This window comes from Telmatherina bonti (genome assembly GCF_933228915.1).
Source record: "Telmatherina bonti genome assembly, chromosome: 22".
NCBI lineage: Eukaryota > Metazoa > Chordata > Actinopteri > Atheriniformes > Telmatherinidae > Telmatherina > Telmatherina bonti.
In genome coordinates this window covers 26762000-26789974 of record NC_136631.1, presented here as the reverse complement: position 1 = coordinate 26789974, position 27975 = coordinate 26762000, and the positions used below count along the sequence as shown (strand labels likewise).

The 27975-nt window shown below is 45.6% G+C and overlaps 1 protein-coding gene across 1 annotated transcript in view; it reads right to left on the bottom strand.

Moving 5' to 3' along the window:
• arhgap5 (Rho GTPase activating protein 5) overlaps nt 1-17409 on the bottom strand; it is a 57113-nt gene extending 39704 nt beyond the window's left edge. Inside the window, 2 exon segments of the mRNA XM_079262072.1 lie at nt 1918-5833; nt 17216-17409. Coding sequence (XP_079118198.1) covers nt 1918-5649 — 3732 coding nt within the window. The 5' untranslated portion in view covers nt 5650-5833; nt 17216-17409.
• Nucleotides 17410-27975: the final 10566 nt, after the last annotated feature.

The window sequence follows — 27975 nt, the reverse complement described above, 5'->3', positions numbered from 1 at the left end:
TAAAACTCCCACATAAAACAACATATCAGCACAGGAATCGACATATTTGATGCCAGTCCCATGATGAACAAAATCTACAATGCAATAATGGGACTATGAATTAGCCCCACCCCTTGGCAACAACAACTGTCTGATATCATGAACCAGGAAGTACCTGTAACAAAGCCATGAAACCTTTGATCTTCACCATACTTGCCATGAGTCATGACAGTTATGTCCTTAATAGAGTAAAATTAAAATATAGTGGAGAAGATAGTAAATGGCTCCATAGCGCCCCCTACAATATTTTAATCAATCAGCCCCGCCCAACACATTGACTGACATGGATAAAATTCAGCACACTTGTAGACCCTTCCAGTACCTTCAAAAAAGTCTCTTGGACATATGGGCTAAATCAAACAGGAAGTCGGCCATTTTGAAAAAGGTGCCATTTTTGGGGTCATTTCGGTCATTTTCTTTGCCATGCATTTTGAGGAACTCCTCCTAAGAATTTTATCCAACTTTAACCTAAATGAGTCAGGATGCTCAAGAGGCATGTGTGATTAAAAGTTGTGTTATTTCTTTTAATAGTGGATATCGTTTAGGAGAGGCAGGGCAACAAAGCAGATGTGATGCAACGAAAAGAAAAACTGACATAACTCCCACAAAAAACAACCAACCTGCACCAAATTTGCTACAGATGATGCCAATAATATCCTTCACATTTCTGCATGTCAATAATTAGATTATAAGTTAGCCCCGCCCCTTTGTGACAGGAAGTGACCCTCCATAAGGCCTAAATGGCCTGAAGTGCAGTCTGGCTGCACTTTTGGTTGAGAGGCATGGGAAGGATGTTGCCACGGGAAGCGGTGGCATTATGCCGAGCGGCGCCATGGTGCGAGGGCCTATATCGCCGCTTGCGGCTTTAATTATTGTTATATTCATTACGTTTACTTTTCTTCTACAGCTGACCCTTTTTTTTTGGAAACACCGAAACTCCTTCAAAATAAATTGTACGTGATTTCATCTTTATAGGTATCAGATTAATGTCCGTTCAGCAAGATAGTGTCAGAAGAGCTGCTTTACTGCGGCCTAAAAACAAATATGAAGAACTGTATAACTGGACACTGAGTCAACAAAACCATTTGAGATGTAAATCTGTTTAATTTCACTTTTGCAAACTTAAGAATGGCCTTCATGTACATTTGAATTGTTAGTAATGAGAACCCTGATGAAAATTCTCATTGTTAGACAGTTTTTAGCTTTAATCGCATAATTTAATGTCAAATATTTGTCCTGTAAACAGGGCTTTTTTTTTTTTTTTTTTTTTTTTTTTTAAATTGAGAGAAAAGGTTCAAAAGGCTTGTCAATTACAGTATGTAAAACAATTAGTAACGAATTTCCAGGGGCATAAGTCAGCTGAACACATGTGTGAAAGTGCTAAGTGCCAGATATCTATGTCCGGTAGCATTTTTCCATTAGCAGCTGAAATATTTGTTCTTGTTTACATATTTGTAGATGCTCTCAAATGTCTCAGGAAAGCTCTTGAGGAGTTGTCCGAGCGATGCAGCCTGGGCTCTAACATTAGAAAGGGCCGTACTGTCTCAACAGAGCAGCTTATAACAAGCTTTTCATAGCCTGCCTGGGGCCTGGAGGCTACACGGGCTCATAAACAGTTTCAAGAAGGTTGCATTCTATCAATTATCAAATAAATTTATCCTCAATTGGAGTCTTGGGCTTATAAAAACGTGCTCACATGCAGCACTTCCGCTGACATACAACTGCACACCCTTGTGCTCCCTTTGCCCCATTAGGCATTCACTTTTAACTTTTTAAAATTCTTTCTGCAAAGCATTTTCAAAGAAAACAGATGGCCAAAAGCAAACATTAAAACTGAAGCGACATTAACATACGCTTCCGTTTCCGGAGAAGACTCACCTTCTTTGGTTCCTTTGGCGTCTTGGATGTCTTTTTCTTTTTCATCTTTTTGTCCTCCTGCTCAGGGTCAGAGGTGATTGCAGGATTATCTATACCTGACTTCCAGGGGTCGACTGGGGAGAGGAGAGGGTCCTCCTCGCTGCCTCGATGGGCTCTTCCCTTCTTCTTTTTCTGCGTGGCAGGGCAGGGGTCCTCCCCATCGCTGTCAGAGTGGAAGCGTCTTTGGTAGGCCTTCGTTTTACTAAATAAGATTTTAGACCGATGCTTGTACTTTGATGGACGCCTTCCAGCCTGAGATTTCTGATCAAATCCGTTCTCTTCTTCTCCTCCGTGAACGCCATGTAACCCTCCAAAAGAGTTTCTCATTTTGACCAGGCGGCTGTGTGCATCATCAGGCACAGCGTATATGTCATCATTGTGGTAACCCCTGGACCTGAGCAGTGTGTCCACAGGATCTGCATAGTTGTCTGACGCCTCCACCTCTTCAAGATGTGGGACTGGCCCACGCTGCAACCGGCGATTGCTTCGCATGCCAGCCTCAATGGTTTTGAGGAGGTTTGGGTCCAGTTTTTTCACATTAGGCTTAGGGAGGACTGGTTTGGGGCGGACAGGTGGAGGCACTTTGTGATTTCGCTCATGGTCTCCAACAGGCGTGCTATGGACCGGATACTCATTGCCCTCCAGGTCAATCCGATACTTTGCTCGTTCACTTGGAGTCGGGAGAAGCTGAACCTCATCACCAATTGGGCTGTAAGGTGGGGGGGCCTCATTATCATCATCCGATTCTGGGTAATAGGTGTTGTAGGCAGGAGAATGTCCACGAGGCGATGTAGGAAAGACATCTTCGCTGGCTCCAGTGGTGCATTCTCGCGATGAGCTGTCGAGTAGGAACGAGCTTTCAATGTTCGGCTTCTTTTCTAGAACTTCGTTAAAAAAGGGGGTAAAGACCTCCGTCTGCCGATGATACTGCGACAAAGAGTACAGCGCAGTAAACTTTGCAGTAATCTCCGTGGCAATATGCTCTCCCTCCGTCATCAATTCCTTGATGGCATCGTTCTCAAAGAAGTCGGCCTGACTGTCTGTGATGGCAACCATCTGGACGGGGATCACGTCCTGGACTTCAGCCAGGAACGCCCGCAGCGTAGCCATTGAGGCCTTGCGTTTGGCAGAGTAAACCAGGATGTAGCCATGCACCAGTTCATCTTTACGCACCCCGATAGCAGAGTGGTAGGAGAGGACAGTGACTTGGATCCTCTTCCGACTGTCCCCAATTATCTTATCAAGGATGAGTGTGTTGCTTTGCCCAGGCTGCCCGGCGCTACAGCAGTGGGAGTCAAGGAAAGGCGAGAGGATGAGGTCCACGCTGAAAGGGTCCCAACACATGGCACACATGACGATCCTCAGGTCTGTCTCCGTCATGTCTTTGATGCAGGGCAGTGTGGCCAAGACGTCAAAGCTGTGCTTCAGCCCCTCCAGCACGGCTCGGAGACCCTGCTTAATCTGGAACTCTGTAAATTTCCGAGGAAAAGCCCCCGAGGGGATGTCGACAAAGGTGCACTGCAACTTGTTTGCCAGCTGCTGGCCCTGATGCCTCAGGATAGGGATGTTTTTACAAACACTGTCCCTCTGATTTGCAAGGATAAGAATAAAAGGAAGAGGCTGGGTGAACCTATCCCGGCGACTCTGTACGATCTCTGCTCTGATCCTGCCGATGCAATCGCCGATGGAGTTGAGGGATTCGATGGAGTTGAACACACAGAAGCAGCCGTGTGGCTTGAACGATGCGATCCACGTGTGGCTGAAAAGAAGTGTGGAGTTGACATCCACAGGAAGAAGTTCCAGTTCATAAATTTTACCATCCAGGGTGTACTCATCATCTGTGGACTGAGCTCTAATTTCATTGGCTAGTTCCTGCGAAAGACCCTCCTTCCCCAGAAGGCAGAGGTTGATCTTATCAATGTTGGCACTGTTATAGTAGAGATTCGAGCGTCCGTGATCAAGCTGTGCCAGCCTGTTTGCTAGAACCTGTTCCACTTTCAGATCCACACAGTTCTGCCCGCTCAAGCACGTCTCCTTGGTGGGGTGGTAAACAAAGCCGATATGTTTCAGAAGGAGGGACTCTCTATCAGGGGCGAGCTTTTGCAGAGCTCTGTATCTGGGCTCCTCGTTCAGAACACTGTGAATCTCGGTCATCTTGTCACAGCTGGGGGTTGCATTTAGATCCAGGTCGTAAAATAGCTCTGCATGCTCAAAAAGCATTTCCTGAAAATCCTCTTTGGCCTTTTCAACTATTTCCTGCTGGTGTCTACAGTAAACATCTCTCCTATCTGATTCTGTGATGTATTTGTAGGCCTCATCTTCCATGACGAAGCACATGACTTCCTCCCAAGCCTGCCCTGGACTGATGAAGTGAACCCTCTCCAGTGTCTTCTTGAACCTCTCCTTCATCTCTACCCTCCTCTTCTCCGACAGCAGGTGCTGGACGTGGTTGTGGTAAATTCTCTCGGCATCCAGCGTGTCTAGGAGGTCAAAGGGGATTCTGCGGTCACTGTTGTCGATGTGATTGGTCTCATCCCACGGCGTCTGCTCCAGCACCACAAACCAGTAAGGGAAATCTGGTCGGTTGCGGATTAAGCTCTGTGCCTCTGGCCATGAGAGATGTTCGAGTTCATCCAGGTTGTTAAACAGATTGTTGAGAGTTTTTGGCAGTGTGGTCAGGTACTCATCCCTCCGTCTCTTAATGTGCTCCTGCTTCAGATGTGCAATGTGCTTTGTGAACATGCCATGAGCTTTCCTAGAGCCCTCCAAAGTGATGAACTCATCGTAGTCTGGCTGGCCCTTCATATTACTTACTACCGTTTTCCACGTGGTGTGATAATCTCTCACTGAGTGGATCATCAGTTTCTCAAACCTATCCGTCACCGTGGCAACAAGCTGCCGTTGGGTTTTATAGGCCTCCAGGTATGGCACAGTTTTTGGCTTTCCTCTTGTCTTATCCAGCTGCTGGATCAGAGCATTGAAGCAGAGGTCAATGTTGACATTAGAGCGTGCCGACGTCTCAATCAGCATCAGGTTCTTCTTACTGGCAACGAAGGCCTGCAGGTCCCTCAGATGCTGGTCCACATACTCGTCACATTTCGTGGCGGCAATGACAATCGGCTTCTTCGACTTGACGATCTGAGAGTAAAGGCTGTTAACAAACTTCATCTGGTCATCAAATTTCCTATTGCAACCCTTGCTGACGTCAACGCACAGCACAAAGCCGTCGATGTTGAGTTTCCCATCAGGCATTTGCTTCTGGTCGAAGTCCTGCTCCAAGCCCAGCTGGTCCGTGCAAATGTACATCAGCTTCTCAGCAGACTGAAGCTTGGTCGCCGCAGCTCGCTTGGTGTACGGCTGCAGGTTTGTACTCCGATGTGGAAGAAATGTCTGGTCGTCAATAAACTCTGTTTGCTCAATGACTTGGATTTTACAATCCAAACCTTCGTCACCTCGATGGGACAGCTCGCCCCAATACAGGAAGTGGTCATTGTTAACCACACGCCCACCAAAGTCTATCGTGCTGAGTACAGAGGTGTGCTCGGGGTAGTAATTGTCAGCATCAGGGCGCACGTATCGGTTGCAGAGGCAGGACTTGCCCACCCCACAGTTGCCCTTTTCCTTCTCTGTCCCCGAGAGGCCAACCACACTGACAGCGAATGTCGGGGGGCGTGCATCCTTGTTCTTGGCCATTATATTGCCCCACTCATTGCTAATTTGGTTACTTTCAGGAAGAAAAGGTCAGGATATCATTCCAGTTCTGCTCGTCAATGCATAAGAGGTTCTGCCATTTCCCTTTGATCCACAATGTTTCAGTCTCACTCAGCTTCTTTCTCAAGCTGGGACAGAGCAGCCAGCCCCTCCTTGTATCACCTCCCTGCAACAGAGGAAACTCAGAATTAGGACAAATAAATGCAAAATAAAAAGTACAAGCATGCTCCTTTCACACTGTCTACAGCAGGATCATCATGTTGTAAAAGCCATCTGAGTACTTCTAAAGTGGCCGTTTTATGCTATTTAAAGTTTTTACAGTATTATAGTGTTGATTACTCATCAGACAAGTGAGCGGCACAGTTTTTCAGTTTTCCAGCACGACTCTACATTCAATTTCCATGGCGACGGAAACCATTGGTTATAGAGTTTTTTCAACTTCAATATTTTAGTGATGTACAATCAAGGACCATGTTTCCGATCCTGAGACGCGAACGTTAAGTAAAACCAAATGACCCACAAAATGTTGTTGGTTTTGTTTGGATAGGATGTGAGGAAATCTCATACTGAAGGATTTCACAAATACTTTACCTGAATGTATGTAAAGATAGCTATCATAACTGTAGATGGAAACTACTGGACTTCATTTTTATAGAAGCCGTGCCATTTGACAAATACTGTGCATAAAGTAACATTAGTCATCTTCTCTGTTTTTCTATTTTCATGAAACAGTAGATGTAGATGGAGGGATGCTACAAGACGAAAGGACCAGGCTAAAAACATCGCTGTGATTAGCTAGGTTAACAGCCAGACGTAGATGGCTTTGTGCTACATTTACACTACACAGCATGTACACCTACTAACAGGGACATTTACAATTATAAAAGGCGAGTAAAAAACAGCAAACGACGTCATTTTGAACTACAGCTGTAAAGCGAGTATTTACAAAGCAGATACACCCGGGGTTGGATCCAGGCTCGAGCATGCACGGCTGGATGTTTGGTGTTGTTGTCATTTCCAGAGTAACTACTTTGGTCTGTTTACCATTTCTGCCTTGTTTCTACAGAGAAAACAGCTGATGTGCACCTACATCTACTCCGAGCAGCTGACCAATCAGACGCAGCCGCAGCAGTGGAAGGCGGGGCTTCCGTTTGTGCTTGTTGCTGGCAGATCTGACAGGATCAATAAAAAATTAATGAAAGGGTTTGTGGAAAATTATTTATTTCCTGCCCTTTTGGACCTGCATATTAAAATAAATTAGCCTGAAATTTGCATAATAGAGACACTTTAAAGTGAAAACAAATGATTTTTCTAACAGCTGCATTAAAATGTTTTGTTTTTGTTTTTTTTTTTTTTGTTTTTTTTTTTTTTTTTTAGAGGAAAACGACTTATGATTTAAATAAGAGGAAAGCAAATTATTCAATCATGGACTGTGTTCAGCAATGTCACTTATCAGAGTAAAAGCAGTGCTCTCAGCCCATTGGTGCCAAGGCAAGATAAAAATGGCATGCAACTCCAGCCCTTTGACAGTAATTGACCTAGAAATGATTTGCTTTGCTGTAATGATAAATCAGTTCAGATGTGTCATCTGCTCATCCAAGGAAATTAATACATAATGCTGATTATTTAGGCTATTCTTGTCTTAATGTATTTAGCCCGACACTTGCCTGAAAGCCACTAAACCTGCTGTCTTCATCCACTGCCAGGCAACATGACAATTACTGACTCATGTTTAATCAGTCCTTAAATCTCCTGTGTGAGTCAGACCTCCACATGAGGAATCTAGTTCACCTACATGAAGGACTAGGGGTCTCCTAGAGGCCATGATGATGAGGCCTCCTGTGTGAGGGAAACGTAGGGGCTTTATGGTTAAACCAACCATAAGAATGAAGAACATGCAGTTAGAGTCTAACAGCGAAGTAAAAGAAAAACACAGGAACAAGTCAGAACCCCTCCAACACACCCAACATATTACTTCATACTGTAAATGTGAGGACACTGACGAGCTGGTGTGTCAGGTTTTCAGAGTTCAGAACCAAAACAAGCTGCTGCAAGCTACATGTACCACACCTGACAGTAACAAAAAGCAGGGAGTTGCACTCCATGTCTCATTTAACTTCATGCACCGCACGTATCCTCGCGGAGGGACAAAGCCGTGTCAGGGCTCCAGACGACTTTCTGCATTTCTGGACCGGCACATATTCACAAGCATCTTTTTACAGCGGTGTTTCCCCACCATTGTACTGGGGTTGGCCCGCCTCCCAGCAAGACCTGACCCACTAGTCTGGTAACAATCACGGACACATGGACAGAAGTGATCCAACGTCCGTCAGTGGATACATGTTAGATAACACGCCAATCAGTTGATGACCAGACTACCAATGTCCATCACAGAGACATCTCCATCACGTTCAGGCAGCACCACCGTGTTCAGTCCACGTATGCAGCATTGTTTAAATGAAACATTGGGGAGAGGGGTTCATTCACTTTCCTCCATATTCCATGTCTTACAACTGATTTCAGTTTCATTGTACCGAGGAATTCTGTGCAGTTAAAGCCGTTTTAATCCAGATTTGTGATCTAGTTTCTTCCCAGTTCCAGTTTTAAATGTGTGTCCTGGACCCACATGTTTGTCCTGCTTTATGAATAAATGCTCATTTTTATCATGGACTTTCGAGAAATGACACTCCCAACTCCTGGTCCAGATTCAGCAACAGTCCAGGTAAGGTCCAGCTTGAGGTCCAGGTATGCCTTGTTTCCACCAATGGGTGCGAGTCGCTACAGGACAGGTAGGTGGTGGATATGGTTTGTAAAGAGAGATCTCATTGTGTTCCCACAGCCAACTGCAACCCTACCTGACAGGTATCAGCCAGCTAGCCATACAAGCTTCAGCTATGTAAAAGCAGGAAGTATCATTCTCCATGAAAAGCTTGGCAGGGCGGGACCAGCTATTGGACCAACTGGAGGACCAGCTAGAGGACCAGTTAGAAGACAAACCGGAGGACCAGTTAGAGGACCAACTGGAGGACCAGCTAGAGGACCAACTGGAGGACCAGCTAGAAGACCAACTGGAGGACTGGCTAGAGGACCAAATAGAAGACCAAATAGAAGACCAGCTAGAGGACCAACTGAAGGAAAAACTGGAGGACAAACTAGAGGACAAACTGGAGGACAAACTGGAGGACAAGCCAGAGGACAAACTGGAGGACAAGCTAGCGGACCAACTGGAGGACAAGCTAGAGGACCAACTGAAGGACAAGCTAGAGGACCAACTGGAAGACCACCTAGAGGACCAAATAGAGGACCAGCTAGAGGACCAACTGGAGGACAAGCTAGCGGACAAACTGGAGGACAAGCTAGTGAACCAACTGGGGACAAGCTAAAGTACAAACTGGAGGACAAGCTAGAGGACAAACTGGAGGACAAGCTAGTGGACCAACTGGAGGACAAGCTAGAGGACAAACTGGAGGACAAGCTAGAGGACCAACTGGAAGACCACCTAGAGGACCAAATAGAGGACCAGCTAGAGGACCAACTGGAGGACAAGCTAGCGGACAAACTGGAGGACAAGCTAGTGAACCAACTGGGGACAAGCTAAAGTACAAACTGGAGGAAAAGCTAGAGGACAAACGAAAGGACAAACTGGAGGACAAGCTAGAGGACAAACTGGAGGACAAGCTAGAGGACAAACTGGAGGACAAGCTAGTGGACCAACTGGGGGACAAGCTAGAGGACAAACTGGAGGACCAGTTAGAGGACCAGCTCGAGGACCAGTTAGTGGACCAACTGGAGGACAAGCTAGTGGACAAGCTAGAGGACAAGCTAGAGGACAAGCTAGAGGACAAACTGGAGGACAAGCTGGAGGACAAACTGGAGGACAAACTGGAGGACAAGGTAGAGGACAAACTGGAAGAAAAGCTAGAGGACAAGCTAGAGGACAAACTGGAGGACAAGCCAGCGGACCAACTGGAGGACAAACTGGAGGAGCAGCTAGAGGACCAACTGGAGGACCAAATAGAGGACCAAATAGAAGACCAAATAGAAGACCAGCTAGAGGACCAAATAGAAGACCAGCTAGAGGACCAACTGAAGGAAAAACTGGAGGACAAGCCAGAGGACAAACTGGAGGACAAGCTGGCGGACCAACTGGAGGACAAGCTAGAGGACAAACCGGAGGACAAGCAAGAGGACCAGCTGGAGGACCAGTTAGCGGACAAACTGGAGGACAAGCTAGAGGACCAACTGGAAGACCACCAAGAGGACCAGCTAGAGGACCAACTGGAGGACAAGCTAGCAGACAAACTGGAGGACAAGCTAGCGGACAAACTGGAGGACAAGCTAGTGAACCAACTGGGGACAAGCTAAAGTACAAACTGGAGGAAAAGCTAGAGGACAAACGAAAGGACAAACTGGAGGACAAGCTAGAGGACAAACTGGAGGACAAGCTAGTGGACCAACTGGAGGACAAGCTAGAGGACAAACTGAAGGACAAGCTAGTGGATAAACTGGAGGACCAGCTGGAGGACAAACTGGAGGACCAGCTCGAGGACCAGTTAGTGGACCAACTGGAGGACCAGCTAGAGGACCAACTGGAGGACAAGCTAGTGGACAAACTGGAGGACAAGCTAGAGGACAAACTGGAGGACAAGCTAGAGGACAAACTGGAGGACAAGCTAGAGGACAAACTGGAGGACCAGCTAGAGGACCAAATAGAAGACCAAATAGAAGACCAGCTAGAGGACCAACTGGAGGACCAGCTAGAGGACCAAATAGAAGACCAGCTAGAGGACAAACTGAGGGAAAAACTGGAGGACAAGCCAGAGGACAAACTGGAGGACAAGCTAGCGGACCAACTGGAGGACAAGCTAGAGGACAAACTGGAGGACAAGCTAGAGGAAAAACTGAAGGACAAGCTAGCGGACAAACTGGACGACCAGCTAGAGGACAAACTGGAGGACCAGTTAGAGGATCAGCTCGAGGACCAGTTAGTGGACCAACTGGAGGAAAAGCTAGTGGACAAACTGGAGGACAAACTGGAGGACAAGGTAGAGGACAAACTGGAGGACAAGCTAGAGGACAAGCTGGAGGACAAGCTGGAGGACAAACTGGAGGACAAACTGGAGGACAAACTGGAGGACCAACTGGAGGACCAGCTAGAGGACCAGCTAGAAGACCAAATAGAAGACCAGCTAGAGGACCAACTGGAGGACCAGCTAGAGGACCAAATAGAAGACCAGCTAGAGGACAAACTGAAGGAAAAACTGGAGGACAAGCCAGAGGACAAACTGGAGGACAAGCTAGCGGACCAACTGGAGGACAAGCTAGAGGACAAACCGGAGGACAAGCAAGAGGACAAACTGGAGGACTAGCTAGAGGACAAACTGAAGGACAAGCTAGAGGACCAACTGGAGGACAAACTGGAGGACCAACTGGAGGACCAGCTAGAGGACAAGCTAGTGGACAAACTGGAGGACAAGCTAGAGGACCACCTGGAGGACCAGCTAAAGGATCACCTGGAGGACCAGCTAGAGCACCAACTAGAGGACCACCTTTTGCACCAGCTAAAGGACCACCTGGAGGACCAGCTAGAGGACCAGCTAAAGGATCACCTGGAGGACCAGCTGGAGGACCAGCAAGATGATCACCTGGAGGACCAGCTAGAGGACCAGCTAGGGGATCACCTGGAGGACCAGCTAGGGGACCAGCTAGGGGACCATCTGGAGGACCAGCTAGAGGACGAGCTAGAGGATCACCTGGAGGACCAGCTAGGGAACCACCTGGAGGACCAGCTAGAGGGCCAGCTAGAGGACAAGCTAGTGGACAAACTGGAGGACCAGCTAGAGGACCACCTGGAGGACCAGCTGCTAGAGAACCACCAGGAGGACCAGCTAGAGGATCACCTGGAGGACCATCTAGAAGATCACCTGGAGGACCAGCTAGAGGACAAGCTAGTGGACAAACTGGAGGACCAGCTAGAGGACCACCTGGAGGACCAGCTAGAGGGCCAGCTAGCGGACAAACTGGAGGACCAGCTAGATGACCAGCTCGAGGACCACCTGGAGGACCAGCTAGAGGACCACCTGGACGACCAGCTAGAGGGCCAGCTAGAGGACAAGCTAGCGGACAAACTGGAGGACCAGCCAGAGGACAAGCTAGTGGACAAACTGGAGGACCAGCTAGAGGACCACCTGGAGGACAAGCTAAAGGATCACCTGGAGGACCAGCTAGAGGACCAGCTAAAGGATCACCTGGAGGACCAGCTAGATGATCACCTTGAGGACCAGCTAGAGGACCAGCTAGGGGATCACCTGGAGGACCAGCTAGGGGACCATCTGGAGGACCAGCTAGAGGACGAGCTAGAGGATCACCTGGAGGACCAGCTAGAGGACCACCTGGAGGACCAGCTAGAGGATCACCTGGAGGACCAGCTAGGGAACCACCTGGAGCACCAGCTAGAGGGCCAGCTAGAGGACAAGCTAGTGGACAAACTGGAGGACCAGCTAGAGGACCACCTGGACGACCAGCTAAAGGGCCAGCTAGAGGGCCAGCTAGAGGACAAGCTAGCGGACAAACTGGAGGACCAGCTAGAGGACAAGCTATTGGACAAACTGGAGGACCAGCTAGAGGATCACCTGGAGGACCAGCTGGGGGACCACCTGGAGGACCAGCTAGAGGACAAGCTAGCAGACAAACTGGAGGACCAGCTAGAAGACCACCTGGAGGACCTGCTGGAGGACCAGCTAGAGAACCACCTGGAGGACCAGCTAAAGGATCACCTGGAGGACCAGCTAGAGGACCAACTACAGGACCAGCTAAAGGACCACCTGGACGACCACCTGGAGGACCAGCTTCAGAAGACACTCTCGAAACAGTCCTGGAAGTGATTCATCAGACAGTTGGATCGAGTTGTGTGTGCTTGAGTCCACGTCTGACACCAAGGTCTGCTGCAGGCCGACTGGGGTAACTGCAAAAACTGGGATGCTGAATATGAACAGAATATTGCTGAATAAATATGTTCTGTTTGTCATCACACAAAATGTTTACCACTAACTTAATTTTATGTTTTTCTGTAAATAATGTTTTCTAGTCAACATCAGAAGTCAAACATCACTCCTCGTGGTTTCATATAAACAGTTGGATAGATAATAACTGAGTTATTCCTTAAAAATATTCAGAAACCAACTTTTTCACACCTGCAAATTCACACATAATGCCAAACTGTGCCGAACCACGCCGAACAGTGCCGAACTGTGCCAAACCACGCCGAACAGTGCCGAACTGTGCCGAACCACGCCGAACAGTGCCGAACTGTGCCGAACCACGCCGAACAGTGCTGAACTGTGCCAAACCACGCCGAACTGTGCCAAACTGTGCCAAACTGTGTCGAACAGTGCCGAACAGTGCCGAACAGTGCCGAACAGTGCCGAACTGTGCCGAACTGTGCCGAACTGTGCCGAACCACGCCGAACAGTGCTGAACTGTGCCGAACCACGCCGAACAGTGCTGAACTGTGCCGAACCACGCCGAACAGTGCTGAACTGTGCCAAACCGTGCCGAACTGTGCCAAACTGTGCCAAACTGTGCCAAACTGTGCCAAACTGTGCCGAACTGTGCCGAACTGTGCCGAACTGTGCCGAACTGTGCCAAACCATGCCGAACAGTGCTGAACTGTGCCAAACTGCCGAACTGAAAAGGCCGGGCCACCCCTTTACTAAAACCCCTGTAACTTTGTTGTGCTTCGCTTCAGCTGCATGAAACATTGCACAGAGACGGCCCACATGTTGAGGAATCAGTTTCTGGGTGTTTTTGTCTACAACAGCAATTTTTAAAGCTTTTATAAACTTTAAAATGCAAAATAGATTTCGGCAAGGAAAAAATGTGAAAAACTCGTTACATCTTTAAAAGAGCAGCTCCTGTAGTGGTTTCACTTCAGATAACATACCACAAGAGCTTTAATTTGATATGAAGGTAGTTTATGTAGAAAGTGTGGGCAGAGAGAGATTTGCCGTTCTGGGAATGGTATTTTCAAGCCAAAACCTTGAAAAGAGCCGTGGGCTGGAAGAGGTTAATGCAGGCGGCCAACACCAGAGCCCGCACTGCAGACACAGCTAAAAGTAGGTTTGGGCATCATGATTATTTCATTCACAGCGAGGTTTGGAGGGGGGTGGATTAAGGTATCACTCGGCAAGCTGGTTTTAGAGATGACTAAATGCTGTTAAGTCCTGAAGCACAGCAGAACACACCAACCAGGATCGGCCATCGTTTCAGCTCTTTAATCAGGACTCTTAAGTAGAAATAAACTTTTTTTCCAGTCTCATCAGCTTTAAAGAAGCATCGCTGATTCGTACCGACACCAGCACAGACAATCCTCCAACCACAGTGAAGGTTCATCCAAACCTGATGAGAAGACAAACTGCCTCCTAAGACACATGTATGAGCTTCTGTCCTAAAAATGGATAAATAAATAAAAAAATGGACTCCCCAAACATGACATCCTTCTTCTATTCTTATAAATTCTAGCATGTTAGCTGCATGTTTCCATGCAGACGTCTCCATGGAGACGTGACGTTTCCATGGAGACATGATGTTTCATGCAGAAGTGACGTTTCCATGCAGACGTGACGTTTTTGTCTTAAATTAAATTTAGTTAAAAATGTAATTGGGCTACTTATCCAGCAGATGGCGCCCATGTCTGCTGGATAAGTAGCGGGGGCGGGGCCATCCTTGCTCATGGCTGCCTACCGTGGAAGCCGAGACAGAGCAAACCGGACGGTGAAACAGACAGACGCTGAGCCAAGTTAAGTTAAGTCTGCTCACGAGCATTTTATATTTTGTCACTGGTAAGTTGAAATGTTAAATAAACACAGTTATGTTTTTTCTCTTACATTCTCTACAGACTGGTCATTGCGTGCCTCGTGGCCGCGCTGTAGCGAGGAAAGCAGTGCTTAGTGTTTAGCCTGGTGAACATGTGTGAAAGTTGGTGGCTGCGTGCCATTTACACAACTTCTGAATACTTATTATTAGTGGTGCAACGGATCATCATTGATCTGCTATCCATTCGGATCAGTATCTATGGTTCGGCACACACGTGATCCACCGACTGATATGAAAAAAATAAAAGAAAGCTGCGGCATAATCGTTCCACACAAGTGCAGCGTGGTCATGGCGAGTGGAGGAACGCCCCGGTTCATGTGTGGGAACACTTTGGTGTCCCTGTCAGAGATGATGAAGAAGGAAAGAGGTCAGCTGATTAAACAGTGTGTCGGCACTGTGGAATAAGAAAACCAGATTTACTTTTTTTTTTTTTTTTTAAATCGGTGAATAATTCAGATCGTTCATGGTGTCTAAGAGGTAGACATGAGTTTAAGAATGAGCTTAGAATGTAGTGTTTAACTTTGAGTGATATTTTGGAATTTTTTTCTGGTGGATGGATTTATCGGTCATTATATCGGCTATCGGCTCTAAAGTCTTTATATCGGTATCGGTTTCAAAAAATCCATATTGGTCGGGCCCTAGTAGAAATAACACATAGATCAGCAGCGACCAAGCCTTTTCTCATCTGCACATCATTCTCTCACATCCGAAACCCACACACAACACACACTGTTTCCATGTTTATACTTTTTTCTCCAGAGTTTTAAGGGTTAAATCTCCTCATTCTTTCATGTTTAGTCCCAAACTGCTCAACTGGAGCATCATTACACTGGCTAATATCAAATTATCTAACAAACTTTGTTTATAATCCTAAATGAATCCTCTTTCAGTCAGGTCCAACCCTGAGGCAGAACATCGCTGGTCTCGACCTTCTGAGGGGGAACCAGTCCTAACAGTTTATAGGCCAAGTGACACCATCACCGTCCCTCAGCCTGCCAGCAGTACAACGGTCTGCAGCAGCTGATACAAGCACGGAACATTAGCCAGCATATTAACATAATACCTGCGCAGATTTGTGTTTTAAATGAATGCGTACAGCTGCAAAGCTTCTCAGACATGTCTATACATATTCAACGCCACACAGCTGCTGATTTTCCTCATTTTTACACGATGATCTGTTTTCTACATAGAAACGGGGCACTAAGCATTATTTCAAGCACCATGCAACTAATGATGAGTTTAGCTTCAGATACTGCCCAATTAGAGCAAAATGCTTCAGAGAAAAGCCCTAAATAGACGGACGGTGATCAGCACAAGAGTCCCATCAAATCATCCAGCAAGCTGGAGAGGTTTTCTGGTCACTAAAGGGAGATAACAGCCTGGATGGAGCAGAAGACACAAAAGAAGTTAATTGCTTTCATTTCAAACACAAACGGGCCTCACTAATGATGCATTGACAAACACCAGGATGGGTCTGTGGTTGGAAGCCCTTTAAGGAGTTTTGGGAATGGAGGAAGGGAACAATGAGACCATGGAGATGCAAGACTGCAGCTTTAGGACAAACCCACTGATAAATTCTCCCGTTTCAAGCAAATGTGGTTGCAACACCTCCCTGCTGGGTTGTGTAAGTGTACACGCTTAATGACGGGGAAATTCAATAATCTGTCCAGTGACACTTTCACTCTGCAGGTATTACATCCCTAATAACTAAGCAGGCCACTCCGAGTCAGAAAAAAACCCCAGCACCTTTACAAATGCTTCTTCATTTGGTGGAATTTCCCTCCAAAGTGTCCAAAACACGGCCATGGAGCAAACTGGAAGCCAGGGATTAAAGATAGGAAGAAGAGGAGAAACAGGGAAGGTTGGAGGAGTTAGTTAGTGTTGCAGAAACAGGGAAGGTTGGAGGAGTTAGTTAGTGTTGCAAAAACAGGGAAGGTTGGAGGAGTTAGTGTTGCAGAAACAGGGAAGGTTGGAGGAGTTAGTGTTGCAGAAACACGGAAGGTTGGAGGAGTTAGTGTTGCAGAAACACGGAAGGTTGGAGGAGTTAGTGTTGCAGAAACACGGAAGGTTGGAGGAGTTAGTGTTGCAGAAACAGGGAAGGTTGGAGGAGTTAGTGTTGCAGAAACAGGGAAGGTTGGAGGAGTTAGTTAGTGTTGCTGACTTAGTTCAGCTGAAAAGTAACACGGAGAGTTAATGCGTCAGCTGCTAGCTCCGCGTTTAGCGTTCAGGCTGGACGTTTTCCCCGAGGAGAGGGGTTGGAACCCGGCCTGGCTTTACTCTTTCATTAGCAAATATTAGCCGAGGACTGTTAGCCTAGCCTGGAAGCAGGGTGAGTTAGCTAGCGGCTAACGTTAGCACAGCCTTCCTGGTGGAAAAAACACGAACAGCGGCTCATTTATCCACCCGGCTCCCCTTCATACAGCCCGGGTCCCCCTCCCACTGCAGCGGCCCTGGTCCCCCTCATACAGCAGCGGCCCCCACTGCAGCCTGGGTCCCCTTCCCACTGCAGCGGCCTGGTTTCTCTCGCTAGGCTGATTCTGAAGCGGCTTTCAGCCAGAAACCAGGCAGAAAGCCGGCAGAAAGCAGCCAGAAACCAGGCAGAAAGCAGTCAGAAACCGGGCAGAAAGCAGCGATCCTGCGGGGCTCCTGAAGCCAGATCCATGCCCCTACCCACCTAACAACATGGTCGCTCCCAGATCCACATTCCACGGAAAACAAGCATTCCCACATCTGAAAGGAAAAAAGAGAAATTCCTTTCCACGACCCACGATCCGCCGGAGTCCAGATCCCAGGCCAGGGTCAGCCGGAGAAGTAGTCCACCGAGGTCCCGGACGGACCAGCCCGCATCTCAGTCCGTTTGGAGCTGTTAGTGTGGTATGCGCTGAAAGCTGAGACCTGGCTGCCTCCTCCTCCTCCTCTTCCTCTTCCTCCTCTTCCTCTCAGCCTGTCAGCAGCGCGACCCAGCGGTAATGGCGACCCTGTTTCCCCGCTCTGCCTCTCTGGGCCGGCCGCTCTGTCTGCCCGCAGCTGGCGGAACATCTGCAGGAGGAGGGTGGATGGATCTGCTGGAGCTTCACTTGCTGTCAGCTTGTCATGGGAACATGGAGGTCTATATATGTGGACCCGGAACCTGGACCTGGACCTAAAACTCGGGCATGGACCTGGACACGAAAGTCAGACCTGGACCTATATGCACTCGCCAGTATTAACACATATACATACACATACTTTAGATCATAGTAACTAAACTATGAATCTAAAAAGTTAAATATAAATGAGAAACAAACAGAAATGAGAAAACGAGCTGCTGTTAGTAAATAAACCTGCAGACGACTCGGTGACTGTCACATGCAGAACATGCAGAGTGGAATGTGTTCAGAGAAGATCATGCCAGTGTGACCCCTCCCACACAAAGGCAAGAGACACGCCAGGAGTACCCCCGAGACCGGGGCCACCCCCAGGCACAGACCCCAACCGCCCCACCCCGGAGCCAGCCATGCACCGACCCAGGAGGCAGCAGAGGAGGGTCCCAGCCAGAGTCCCCCGCAGTCAGGGGGAACAGGCCCCAGCAGGCCCGGACCAGCGAGGAGGTGGCCGGTGCCGCGCTCTGTCTGCCCACCCAGGGCAGAAAGCGCACGGGCCCCACAGCCCCAAGAGCCCGGAAGCAACACCCCACCCCCGCAGGCAGAGGGCCCAGCCCACACCGACGGAGGGCCGGGATCCCCAGACCGCCACCGAGCGGCAGCCAGGCCGCACCCCAGTGCACCAGCAGCGCCCCCCGAGCACCAAGACCCCCCCATGCACACACACACACGCACACACACATGTGCACACACATGCACCCACCCACACCCACACACACACACACTTCCTCCTTAAGCACATCCTATCCACCCCTTCTCTTACACACGCTCTAACTCACACTCTCCTACCCCCCTTCTTTATACTCACACACCCCATCACACACACATCCCTGCTCCCTCTATAATCACCCATTCTTCCATACACACACCCCACTCTACACACACACATACCTCCCTACACCCCTCTATCCACATTCACACTCCTCATTGTACACCCACCCCATCACTCCCCCGTATCACCAACATACACACCCCCACCCATCTGCATACACCCCCCCTCCTCCTATCCCAGCAGCCACCGACTTTCCTAAATTCATTCACCCTGATTCCTCCCCTTACTCCCTCTACTCCAACATTCATTCACCACATGCTAACAGCTTTTAACGATGCTAAATATACTGGGACTTCTTTTGGCAGATTTGTTGCTACATCAGATTTATGTGTTCCATCAGATGATAAAATGTTTCTGTTTCACAATCTGATAAGGTTTTCTTTAGCTAATACTGGGAAGAAAATGTGACCTGATGAAGTTTATAAATCAACACAATTTCCTTTTACCGCAGACATAGCAGCATAGATAATTTGCTACACATTAAGCATTTATGGTAGACCTGTAGACAACCAACCCATCGAGGTGGACTGAAAATAATGAGTGTAACTTTACATGAAGATCACAGAAAACATCAGGAGCACCAAGATTTTAAATACAGCAAAAGGCAATTGGAGTTCTTGCAATGGGAAATGCCGTGGCACTTGCCTTTTCCTAGCGGCACTTGCCGTTTCTCCAGAGGCAAATGCCGTTCCCAACAACAAACTCCACGTCTAACTGGTTTGTCATGATCGATTGGTCGTGGACCTATTACATCAAGACCACCCATGAATGCATTTGAAGATTTAGCGGACAACCTTGTTTACAAAATAAAGAAAACAAAAAAACTATTTCTATGGGGATTTGTCGGTTTGTAGGCCGATAAGCTTCTGTAACATTGGTAACATAATAATAAGGTCTGTCGTTATAGATTTTATTTGGCTTTAGCTTCTTAGCCTGCCCAGATTGTTATGGATGGATCCTTTTTCTAACGGCCTTTGCTGTTTTGTTAGAGCAGCAGTGGCCATTGTCAAACAGTATTTGGTATAGCCGTTGGAAAAGGCACTTGCCTTTCTGGGACAGTTGCCTTTCTGGGATAGTTGTATGGGCTCAATTTACGGCCATAAAAATTTTGCAAATGAAAATGAATGTTTGCATTTAATTTCGAAGTTTGCGTTTGCAAATCAAGTTTTGCCATCCCCAAAAAAAACCTATCTGCTTAAAAAGTTTGCAAATGTGCAAGGAGGAATTTGCATGACTGTAAGAAGAATTCGCATTAGGGGAAAGAAATGGCTATTCTTATGCAAGCATGAAGTTTAGGGATGCAAAACACAAAGCTGCGGGCAAGACTCTGAGGTTGCGGTTGCGAATTTTGTCCTCGCCTCCACAACTATATCTGATTGGCTGCTGTTTTACGTTAACTTCAACAAAGTTGTCACTTTTTTATATGTAAGATAGGTTAAGAATTGCGGGCTAAATCCGCTTATAGATTGGGCCCAGTCACCCTTTCATCCAGTCAATTTTTGCCGATTTAATCACATGTTTTCCTGCCGGTGAGAAGAGGGTTGCTAAAGCACAATTCCCTTGGATTTTCAGCTTTGTGATACTCATGTTTTCTTTTTGTTTTTTCTTTAGTTTACCTGAGGTTGCTCTGTGCATGGCTGCCATGAAAACAGCTAATTAGGCTACTCCCTGCACAGGATCATTCTTCAAACTGCTTAAACGACCCAAAATCATTGAAAGACGTGACAAGCACCCATTTACAGTGTCAGTGCTTGCTAGTTGATAGGAGTATTATATGCCGATGTGAATAAAGCAGTGTTATGATGTAACTGTCTAGATCTTATATTTGTTCAGATGCTAAATAGTGTGAGATTAGTGGAGAAATTGAACTAACATGGCGATGCCCACTTGTTTTTTGTCCTACCATTTTGGGGAGTGATGTAGGTTTGCGCCCGCTCTCTTTAATGTCCATACAGTGGTAGCAGCGATTACCAACCAGCGATCTTACTCCAGCATCTTTTACCATGGTAACTGACCTGCGACGTGTCACTGGAAGATTACGTAGGCTAACCTACTAAAATAAATATCAAGTTTCTCCTCCCAGTGTCCACCTGAAGGATTCATCATAGCTACGTGATTCCAAAGATTTAGGAGTTGCATTAACACACACGTATTTAATGGGAGATGTTACAGAAGTCTAACGAATGTGTTCAAACTTAAGTATTTCCAATTTTTAGTGTTACACAGCCGTACACATTCAGAATGACAAATCACGAACAATGTTATGGCAAAATTTATACGTTGTGCTACAGTATTAGAAAAAGATTTTTTTTAAGGGCCCTTCTCCTGAGGCAACACAACATTTTAAAAGAACACGGTTTGTTTGATTTTGATAATTTCACAAATGTGGGTTGGAGAGAGATCTACTATAGCCATTTCTGGATGTCACTTGCATTAACATTTACTTATTTTATTTAGTTACTCAGGACAGTTGGTCTTATTCATGTTACATAGAGAAGCGTAACACATACAGGATACATGGTACCGGACAGATGTACACATGTTAACATGTTTTTTTATTTATTTATTTTTGGGCAAACCCAGAGCAACCCGTTTTTTTTTTTGTTTTTCCTCCAACACAGGTGCAACCTCTAACTTCTAGGTTAGTCAAGTCTATTTTATATGTATAAATAGAAAAATGTTCTAGGTTAATTATTTAATTTTTGTGTAAACAGTAATGTGGCAAATGTAATTAAAAAAAAATCTGTATCATATTCTTGTACTTGATGTACATTGGCAGAGTTGTTGCAGGTTGTATATTTCCATAATTTTAGTAGTTTAATAAACCTATTTTCTCTTTAACAGTTGGATTTAGGAGGACAGGTCCTACAACAATTACAAAACAGGCTTGCCAGCTGCAGCCCTTGGACCTTGACTATGTGGAGTTTGTTACGACAAGCGCAATGATTCTGATGCTGTGTCTTTCAGCACATGTTCGGTAGGTTCATTTGACTTGATTTTGTTAAAACTTGAACATTGCAATACCTATCTCACATATTTTACATATCTTTAGTAACATCTTGTGTATAAACATAAAATAAACTTCAATCTCAAAATATCAGTTATGTAAAAAAATATGTTATTGTTAAAGAATGTTTAACCTTATCTTTTGTAAACAAATGCTTTTTTAGGTACTTGAAGGTCTGCAAGAGCTGATTGCCCTCATCCAATCTGAAATTGACAGGAGGAGGCCAGCCATCACAGTGGACAGAATCGCTGGTGCTCGGGGGCGTCCCAGACTAATAATTTCTCAAGACTATCTTCAGGACCTTATTGAGATGGACCTTTCTGTCCCCTGCATCTCCAAGATTCTTGGTGCATCATGAAAAACAATCAACCGTAGAATGAGAGAATGGGGCCTTTCAATAAGAGATACCTACAGCTTGTTGTCAACAATTAACCAACAGTCATGGAATTTGGGTCAGTTTAACCAATTGAGAACATTTTTTGTAGCCTTTTCTGGTTTTTATTTTTTTTCTTTTTTTATTATTGGTTTGAGATCCCCTCTTTGTGCTTCATATAGAGTAAATTGTAACTTGAATTTAGCTATTAATGAACATGACCAAGTATAATCCATCCAGCCTGCAAACAAACTCATTATGATAGATGCTTCTCATTTATTAAAAGTAATAGGACTTTGAAATGTAAAATTAAATTCACAAGGTTCCAACAATAGCACACAGAATAAGCAGGATTTTTCGTTTACTATGACACGCCAAGGACTGTTAAATGAAAGACACAGATCATTCATGGAAAAATGATAAAAGTACATAGTTATTCTTAATCCAACATTGAAGGTGTTTTAAGAATATTTTCTAAGTTGCACCACATAATAGTTTTGTATGAAATTAGTTTCCATAGAAATGTCTCACATAGTTTACAGAAACACTGTACATGTTGATACATCAAGTTTAGATGCAGTGATCTGCCATCATGTTTAAAATGTGTCTTCCTGTAGGCCACAGAATGGTGAAGGGACGTCTGAGGGCACTGGTGCCACAGAGTGCAATGGACCAGAGTGTGGGATTCCATGCACCGTGTAGGAATACTGGAGAGGATGGCAAATCTTGGCTGTGTTGTTAGAAGGAAATACAGCGTGCCTGGTCCTTTGTCTCTTACATAAAGACACCAACCACAAGTTGATCAGGTGAGCTTGCTGTCAAGTAAAGCATCAAAATATAGAGCACACTTACACAGTCCTGGATAATTGGGTGTTTCTTATATATTAGTGTCAGCAATGTTCTGTCTACATTTCTGTCTGCTTTTGTTGTACAGATATGGGATTGTGATGTTTGGTGGCATTGATGGCTTTTCAAGAAAGGTTAGCTATCATTTATTTTTCTTAGAATTATCTGTTCAAGTCACTGGAATTTAGCAGAGACAGGAATGGCAACAATTTGAACTTGTAACCTTCTACATTTGAGTGGCTGTTTGTGTCTTCATAGATCATGTACCTGAACGCAGCCAACAACAACAAGGCATCAACAGCACTGCAGTTCTTCCTTGAGGCTGTTGAGACTTTTGGCTGTCCATTGCAGTATGCTGTTTTTTTCTTTGTTTTGCCATTCATATTTGAGCCTTGGAAAAATTAAACAAGTGTTTCCTTAACATTTTTTAAATTTAGCACAGACACTGGTTAGTTATCCATATATATTGCCTTCAGACTGCAAGTTTTTCAGTCACTTCTGGTGAGTTGCTACATTTAAAGGCATCTCCAAACCAACTTAGAGTTTATAGTAACATCACGCCCACACACACACACACACACACACACACACACACACACACATACATATACATATATACACACACAAAAAAGAGCATATTTTAAATGCTATTTGTATGTTCTTTTTCTGTTACCAGTGTAAGGGGAGACCAGGAAGTCGAAAATGTGGACTTTGCTCGATACATGTTTCATATTCGTAGCTGTGGAAGAAGTTTTATGTCTGGGAAAAGTGTCCACAACCAAAGGTGATTAGAATTTGAAATGAGCTTCTGAACCTGTTGAATTACTCTGTGAATAACCAAGAAGTCTTATTATTGTTGAAATTCCTCTTGTAAATTAATAGCTGCAAAATACAATTTTTTTCATTGACATTAAAATCAGCTTAAAATCCACCATTTATTAATGGATTGTTTAGTCTGACTTTTTCCCTGTACATCAATGCCATCATCCCTATTTTTCCATATTCTTTCTTTGTTTTACTTTCTTCTAAGAGGGTGTTATTTAATAAATATATGGTTAAACAACATATCTGTTTTCAGAATAGAGCGACTATGGCGAGACGTTTGGAACGTTGTGTCAAACATCTACTATGATGTCCTTCATAGTCTTGAGGAAGACGGGCGGCTGGATCCTTCAAACTGTGCAAACTTGTTTTCTGCTCAGTGTGTTTTTCTACCCCGCATCCCAGGAGATCTGGATACATTCACAGACTGTTGGAACGACCATTCATTCCGAACTGAACAGAACCATACCCCAAACCAGCTCTGGGAAACTGGGAAAACTCAGAGTCCAGTCAGCCCTGCTGAAGATCTGGATGTAAGATTTCAATTTTTAATATTAACGTTTTATTTACAACTGCATGCTTACCATCTTAACAGTAGTGTGAGGTTAGCTTAGCTAGGTCTTGGAGCTTTGTTTGGTTATTGTTAGTCATTTTGTTTTTTCCTCTCTGTGTAATTTGGTTTGGCCAAAGTTACCCTTTTGTGTTTTTGGGGGAGGGGGAGGGGGGTCAGTTTTTCTTTAGTTGAGTTGAACTGTTTAACTGTCGTTATGTTTAGTTAACCCCTTTTTTTTTTTTAAAGATTGGTTAGTTTATTAATTCCTTTGGACTTTTGCATTTATTTTGTAAAAATAAAAGCCAGGTTTTTTTAAATTACATCTGTGTCCTCTGGCTTTACTGTTTGGTCCCTGACAATTGGCGGCAGTGGTGGGATCATCCAGTAGAGGACACAATTTTTTTCTCTTCCCCTTTTTTTTTGTGGCTTATTTTTGGAGAGTTTTTTTCCAAGCAAAATGCAGCGTGGTGGAAGAAGTGATAAAAAGAAGGGGAAAACTGCCCAGGAGAAGCAAGCTGGTGAAGAGGAGGAAAATGGAGCTTCTGGAGTGGCTGAGAGCACTGAGGGTGAAGATGGTAAGGAGCCAACTATGTCAGACTTGGTTTCAATCCTTCAAGCTAATATGGCTCAACAGGAGGCCAGAGAGGCAAGACAAAAGGAGGTAACTGAACGCCAGGAACAGAGATTTAAGGCACTTCAACACCATTTCCAGCTTCTCCAGATGGAGGTCCAGGCACGAACATCTCCATTTCAGGATGCTGTACCAGGTAATCCAGATATATCAGATACAGAGAATTTGCCTTCTGTAGCTGTGGCTCAGGGCCAAGCTGATTTTTCCCTGCCCTCATCAAGTCAGATGTTTTTACATCATCAGCCCAGACTGGAGAAATTGACTGAAAATGATGATATTGAACACTTTCTTATCACATTTGAACGTATGGCATTAGCATACCGATGGCAAAAGTCTGAATGGGTGTTTCATTTAATACCATTGCTAACTGGAAGAGCAAGAGGCGCTTATGTGCATATGGATGTCGATGATGCTCTTGACTACAATAAAGTAAAAAGTGCTATTCTTTCTAAGTTTGACATTAACCCTGAGACCTACAGGCAGAGGTTCCGTTCTACTGAGGTGAATCCTGATGAAAGCCTCAAGGAGTTGTATGCCAGACTTAAAGAGCTTTATGGGAAATGGATCCAACCTAAAGGTAAAACCACACAGGAAGTTGGTGAAATAATCATATTGGAACAATATTTGAGAATGTTGTCCCCTGAGCTCCAGGTTTGGATTCGGGAGCAGGACCCCAGGTCTGCGGTGGAAGCTGCAAGGTTGGCAGATATCTTTGTAGCTGCCTGAAAGAAAGGGCAGCCGTGGAGTTACAATATGTGGAAAACAAAGGAGAGTTCAAAATCAGCTTGGATGGACCATCAGGGGACAGCAGCCCCAGGGAACTGGTTTTCTGTTGGTGAGAATCAGAAAGGTGGAAAACCACTAAAAGTCCCTAAAAAGCTCATCTGTTACCTGTGTGGTCTTGAGGGCCATACAAAATCTATCTGTCCAAAAAGCTCAGCCAAAATGGTCCAAATGTGTCTTATGCCTCGTCAGCATGATGAACAGGAACTTAAGAATGAGACTATTAAAATGGCCCAAATAGAAGTTAATGGAACTACTTTAAAAGCCCCGCTTGACTCTGGAAGTTCCCGGACTTTGGTCCGTAGGGAGTTTGTAGAGCCCAACATCATTCGTACTAATGACACCATCCCCATTTGTTGTGTTCATGGTGATGAAAAGATGTATTCAACAGCAGACATGTATATAAAGGTTGAAGGGCAAACTTACCTTCTGAATGTGGGGATTGTTGATAACTTCCCTTATTCTGCTGTGTTGGGTCGGGACCTTCCAATACTTTTTGACTTGTTGGATGTAGACCATGAACTGAAATGTAATGTTGCTATTACCAGAGCAAAAGCTCAAGAACCTGATGACTCTTCTGAGGTTCTTAGGTCTCTCCCTTTTTTCAATGAGAAGTTGGAAACCATACCAGGGAAACCCAATAAAAGTCACAGGCAGAGAAGGCAAGAAAAGTTCCAACATACAGCCAGGAACCCACTGAACACTGAGTCAGACCTTCCATTGGGAATTCAAATCCCAGCTGGCATACCTGATTTGCAAAAGACTGATCCATCGTTGGCATCTCTTTTTCAGAAGGTGGAAAAGAATTCACAAATGGAGCAGGATGTCAGAGGGGAATATATTCTGAAAAATGACATACTTTATTGCCAACAGGGGTCAGTGCTGCAGCTAGTGGTTCCTCAAGGACTAAGGGACACTGTGCTCACCTTGGTGCATTCTATTCCCTGGGCTGGCCACCTAGGTAAGAAGAAAACTACAGCACGGATTAAAAATAATTTTTTCTGGCCTGGCCTTTGCAAAGATGTGGCAAATTATTGTAAAAGCTGCCCTCAGTGCCAAACAACCTCTCTTAAAATTCCCTCAAGAGCTCCACTTCAACCATTGCCCATCATTACTACGCCATTTGAACGCATTGGAATGGATATTGTTGGCCCTGTTGAGAGCAGCCGAGCAGGACATCGTTATATGCTGGTTATCACTGACTATGCTACAAAGTACCCAGAAGTGTTCCCACTTAAGTCCATTAAGGCTAAATCAGTTGCTCTCTGTTTGGTGCAGTTTTTTTCACGTGTAGGTTTTCCAAAAGACATCTTGACGGATCACGGCACTAACTTCATGTCTACTTTACTGAAGCAGGTGTACCAGTTGCTGGGAATTCGGAGTTTGAGAACAACGCCATACCATCCCCAGACTGATGGCCTCACAGAGCGGTTTAATCAGACTTTGAAGCAGATGCTCCGGAAAGTGGTAAATGATAATGGTACAGATTGGGATCAGTGGTTGCCGTACCTTCTCTTTGCCTATAGGGAAGTACCACAAGCCTCTACTGGGTTCTCTCCATTTGAACTCTTGTATGGACATGAGGTTCATGGGCCGCTATCTTTACTGAGAGACACTTGGGAGAAAAAAAAGATGGAAGAAAAACCTGTTAACGTTGTATCTTATGTTGTTCAGATGAGGGATAGACTGAGCTAGCACAGTCTCATATGGCAGAGGTCCAGCAGCAGCAAAAGACCTGGTATGACCGTTCAGCCCGTCAACGATCCTTCATCCCTGGACAAAGAGTGCTGGTACTCCTCCCTAGTGATGACAACAAGCTGCTGGCTAAGTGGCAGGGGCCGGTTGAGGTCTTGAAGAGACTTGGACCCACTACTTACCAGGTTTCCACCCCTGGGCAACCACACTCCAGCAAAGTGCTGCACATAAATCTTCTGAAGGAGTGGGTGCAGCGGCCTGAAAAGGCAGAGGTGGTGCTCATAAGGGGAGTGACGGAGGAGGAGGAAGTGGGTGAGCAATATTTCCCATCGGCTGGTGCTCTGGATTGTGATCTCACCCACCTGCCAGAAGGAAAGCGTGAGCAGGTGAGAAAAGTGTGTAGCTCCTCAGTGTTTCAGGAGAATCCTGGGAGAACGGATGTCGTGGAACATGACATTGTACCTAAAGAAGGGGCTTCTGTAAGGCATCTCAGTTACAGGATTCCAGAACATCTGTTGGCATCACTGAAAAAGGAGCTGGATCTGATGCTGTCCTTGGGGATCGTTGAGGTTTCAAAAAGTGAGTGGTGCAATCCGGTGGTCGTGGTGCCAAAAAAGGATGGTAGCATGAGGTTTTGTATCGACTTCAGGTACCTGAATTCTATTTCATTATTTGATTCATATCCAACACCAAGGATTGATGAACTGCTTGAGCGGCTGGGGAAAGCAAGATATTTAACAACCATTGAT